Here is a 4127-nt window from a genome sequence, read left to right on the forward strand (position 1 = left end):
GCTGTGGCTCAAGTGGTAGAGCGCTAGCCTTGAGCTGAAGAGCTGAGGGACAGCACCCAGGCCCAGAGTTCAGGCCCCAGGACCGGACCCCCCCACACACAAAAAAAATAATACTTTGTAGCTTTCACCCAAACAGGAAAATTAACCCCCACAGGACAGGGGTCATTCTAACTTGGGTGTTTCTGTTTGTTTTGAAATTGGTGCCTAAACAACGTCCAGCCTCGGTGTGTGTGTGTGTGTGTGTGTTGTGTGGTGGGGGGAAGACTTGAAGCTGTGTCGTGTTTCTCTACATTCAGTTCTGAACATTTCATTCTTAACCGGGTGCCGTGGCTCCCGCCTGCCATCCCAGCCACTCAGGAGGCTGAGATCTGAAGATCGTGGTTCAAAGCCAGTCCAGGGCAGGAAAATCCACGAGACTCTGATCTCCAATGAACCCACCAGAAAACCAGAAGTGGCGCTGTGGCTCAGGTGGTAGAGCGCCAGCCTTGAGTGAAAGAGCTCAGGGACAGCGCCCAGGTGGTGAGTTCAAGACCCAGGACTGACAATGGGGGTGTGGGGAGCTGGGGGCCCGGCCTGTCGAGGGGGGCACGTGCCGTGGCCACACGTGGCCGTGCGCACCTTGTAGACGTCGTGGCGGTCCACGATGTGGTCGAAGCTGCGGTACATGTCGTTGAGCATGTCCACCACCTCCATGGGCGAGCTGTACTTGCAGATGGTGGTGAAGCCCACGATGTCGCTGAAGTACACCGTCACCTCCTCGTACAGCTCCGGCTCCACCACGCCCTTCTCCTTCAGAGACTGCACCACCAGCCTGGGGGGGGGGGACACGGTGGGGAGCCAGGGCCCGCAGGACGCAGGGGCGGGCGATGGACGGCCCGGTGCCCCGAGGCCTCGGAAGGACCCGGATGTGGGTTGCTGGGCAGCGTGGATAATACAGCGCTGGACCTCCCCCTCTATCATCCATTGCTCTGACATCTACTCCAGGCCTGGAGAATGGCTCATTCCCTTCCCTTCTCCTCCCCCCAGCAGCCATGCCCGACCTGGGGTGCCCCCTCCCCCTTCTTCATGAGCCCACAGTGTGGCCCACGCCTGTCATCCCAGCTCCTCAGGAGGCTGAGATCTGAGGATCTCGGTTCGAGGCCAGCCTGGGCAAGAAAATCCATGAGACTCTGATCTCCCATGAACCACCAGAAAACCAGAAGTGGAGCTGTGGCTCAAGTGGTAGAGCGCCAGCCTTGAGTGAAAATCTCAGGGACAGCACCAAGGCCCTGAGTTCAAGCCCCACCAAAACTCAAAAGCAAACAAAAAAAGAGAATATGCTAGAAGAAATGATCTATAGCAATAAGAAAACCCCCAAGAGGCTGGGAAGGTGGCTCAGTGGTAGAGTGCTCACCCAGCGTGCATGAAGCCCTGGGTTCGATTGCTTAGCACCACATACAACAGAAAAAGCCAGAAGTGGAGCCATGGCTCAAGAGGTAGAGCGCCAACCTTGAGCTGAAGAGCTCAGCGACAGCGCCCAGGCCCTGAGTTCAAGTCCCAGGACTGGAAGAAAGAGAAAGAAAGAAAGAAAGAAAGAAAGAAAGAAAGAAAGAAAGAAAGAAAGAAAGAAAGAAAAAAAGAAAGAAAGAAAGGAAGGAAGGAAGGAAATCCCCCACCCCAAATAACAGTGGGGGTGCAGAGAGGAGGAGGCCGTGGCTGGCCCCAGGCCTGCGGGGGTGGGGAGGCCGCTGCGGAGGCCAGCCTCACCTGGGCAGCAGCATGAAGTTCAGCCGGTCGGCCCGGTCCCGCTCAGACTTGTACAGCTGCGTCCTCTCCTCCACCAGGTGCTCCAGGTTCCGAGAGTACAGCTGCAGGCGCCGGATGAGCGTGTCCATGTACGACTCGTTCTTCTGGTCGTGAAACAGGCTTGCGTGGTGGGGGGAGGGGAAAGGGGGTGCAGAGCGACTCAGACGCCCCTGAGGGCCACACCCAGCACGAGAAGGAGCAGGCGCCGTGAACCAAACGTGCACAGAGAGGGTCCCCAAACAAATCGGTTACTGCCGGGCGCTGTGGCTCACACCTGTCATCCCAGCTACTCAGGAGGCTGAGATCGGAGGATCGTGGTTCAAAGCCAGCCCGGGCAGGAAAGTCCATGAGACTCTGATCTCCCATGAACCACCAGAAAACTAGAAGTGGAGCTGTGGCTCACGTGGTAGAGCACCAGCCTTGAGTGGAAGAGCCCAGGCCCTGAGTTCAAGACCCAGGACTGACAAAAAACAAAAAACAAAAAACAAAAAGAAGAGCCACTCTCCTTCTTTGGACGCCGTCGAATGAAAATGATCATGGGGGAAGGAAGCAAAAAACCAAAAACCGCAGCCCCGTGTGAAGGAAAGTCCACGCCCGAGCCGTACCCAAATAACTTGGCGAGCGTGCTCTCGATTCTCTTGAAGTCTGGCCTCCTCTCTGGGTCTTCCTCCCAGCAACTTTTGATCAGCAGGTACACCTGCCAGAAGAAAGGGGGAGCCGCACCCCGGAGCTCACGCCTGTCATCCCGGCTACTCAGGAGGCTGACATCTGAGGATTGTGGTTCAAAGCCAGCCCCGGGCAGGAAAGTCTGTGAGACTCTGATCTCCAGCGAACCACCAGCAAACCAGAAGTGGAGCTGTGGCTCAAGTGGTAGGGCTCCAGCCTTGAGTGAAAGAGCTCAGGGACAGATTTCAAGCCTCAGGACCAGCAAAAAAAAAAAAAAACCAGAGGCAAAACCATAACAACCATCCCCACCACCAAACTATAAGTGTCCATTTCCTACTTTGTGGGAAATCAAAACTGTCAGATAAGAGGCGATTGCATTTTTTTTTTGTTGGTCGTGGGTCTTGAATTCTAGGCCTGGGCACTGTTCCTGCGCTCCTCAGCTCAAGGCTAGTGCTCTACCACTTGAGCCACAGCGCCACTTCCAGTTTTCTGGTGGTTCATTGGAGATCAGAGCCTCACAGACTTTCCTGCCCGGGGCTGGCTTTGAACCATGATCCTCAGATCTCAGCCTCCTGAGTCACTGGGATGCCAGGCGGGAGCCACCGGCGCCTGGCTTGCATTCTTTTTTCTAAACGGGGAGAGGTCTTGTAGGAGGCGATTCCCTGAGAAATCCCCAACTCGGACAATTTTGTTGGGGGACCCCTCCCCTCAAATGCAGTCACCCACGTCCTGGGAGGAAGGAGGAGAGGACAGGTGGGAGACAGACAGGGAGGGGCGCAGAGCTAAGAGGCAGTGCTTGAAGCATGGGGCCACAAGCCAAGGGATGTTAGCCATCCCCAGAAGGTTCTAGAAGAGGCGGTGTGCCTCAACCTCAGACTCTGGAGGCCGACGCCCAGAGCCTCCAGAGGCATTTTGGGGGGAGGCGGGGGGAGCACTCACTTCCAGCTCATTTTCCTCAGCCGTTTCCAGAAACAGGTCCGGGCGGAAGGGCTGCCCTCCGTTGTAGTTTTCCACTCGGAAAATCTTCTCTGGTGGGACGAGAGGAAATGACAAGTTTAGACACCACCCCGGGGTGGAGCTGCGGTGGGGGGGGCAGGAGAGGAATGGGTTAATTTGGGAGGGCCGTGGAGAGGTCTGAGGATCGTGGTTCGAAGCCAGGCCCAGGCAGGAAAGTCCCCATGAGACTCATCTCTAAAATTAAAAAGAAGAGGAAGCGGAGCTGTGGCTCAGGTGGTGGAGCGCCAGCCTGGAGCACAAAGCTCCTGGGGGACAACGCCGGGCCCCGAGCGTGGTCTGAGCGAGCGGGAGCGTGCGCGGGTCCCGGGCCTTGCACACTGGTGTGGCCTTGCACACTCGAGGACTGGCCTCCAACGGAGAGCCTCCCATCCTCAGCCTCCCCTCCGGCCGGTCAGGGGTCAGTCAGCCCTGTTCTCCTTGTGGGGAACCCGAGGGTGGGCTGGGGGGTGGGGAGGGGGATGGTCAGGGAAGATTCTAGAACAAGGACAGTGACACCAGACCTAGTGGTGGACACTGTCCACGCCTTCCAGAATGTTCCGACATGCTTTCAAGGTGTGGATGGAGGAGGCCAGTGTGCATGGCCTGCAGGCCCCTGTCTGGCCCATACCCGGGGCTCCCCCCGCCCAGCCCAGGGCTCCCCCCTGCCCAGGGCTCCCCCC

The 4127-nt window shown here is 57.6% G+C and overlaps 1 protein-coding gene across 1 annotated transcript in view; it reads right to left on the reverse strand.

The window, feature by feature from the left end:
- Window positions 1-4127, reverse strand: part of Gucy2c (guanylate cyclase 2C) — a 49051-nt gene that overhangs the window by 6046 nt on the left and 38878 nt on the right. The window contains exons 14-17 of the mRNA XM_013025044.1: window positions 3391-3479; window positions 2391-2482; window positions 1747-1905; window positions 619-811 (exon numbers count right to left, since the gene is read on the reverse strand). Of these exons, the coding sequence (XP_012880498.1) occupies window positions 619-811; window positions 1747-1905; window positions 2391-2482; window positions 3391-3479 (533 nt within the window). The remainder of the gene's footprint in view (window positions 1-618; window positions 812-1746; window positions 1906-2390; window positions 2483-3390; window positions 3480-4127) is intronic.

Source organism: Dipodomys ordii, unplaced genomic scaffold (genome assembly GCF_000151885.1).
Source record: "Dipodomys ordii isolate 6190 unplaced genomic scaffold, Dord_2.0 Scaffold81, whole genome shotgun sequence".
NCBI classification, from domain to species: Eukaryota; Metazoa; Chordata; class Mammalia; order Rodentia; family Heteromyidae; genus Dipodomys; species Dipodomys ordii.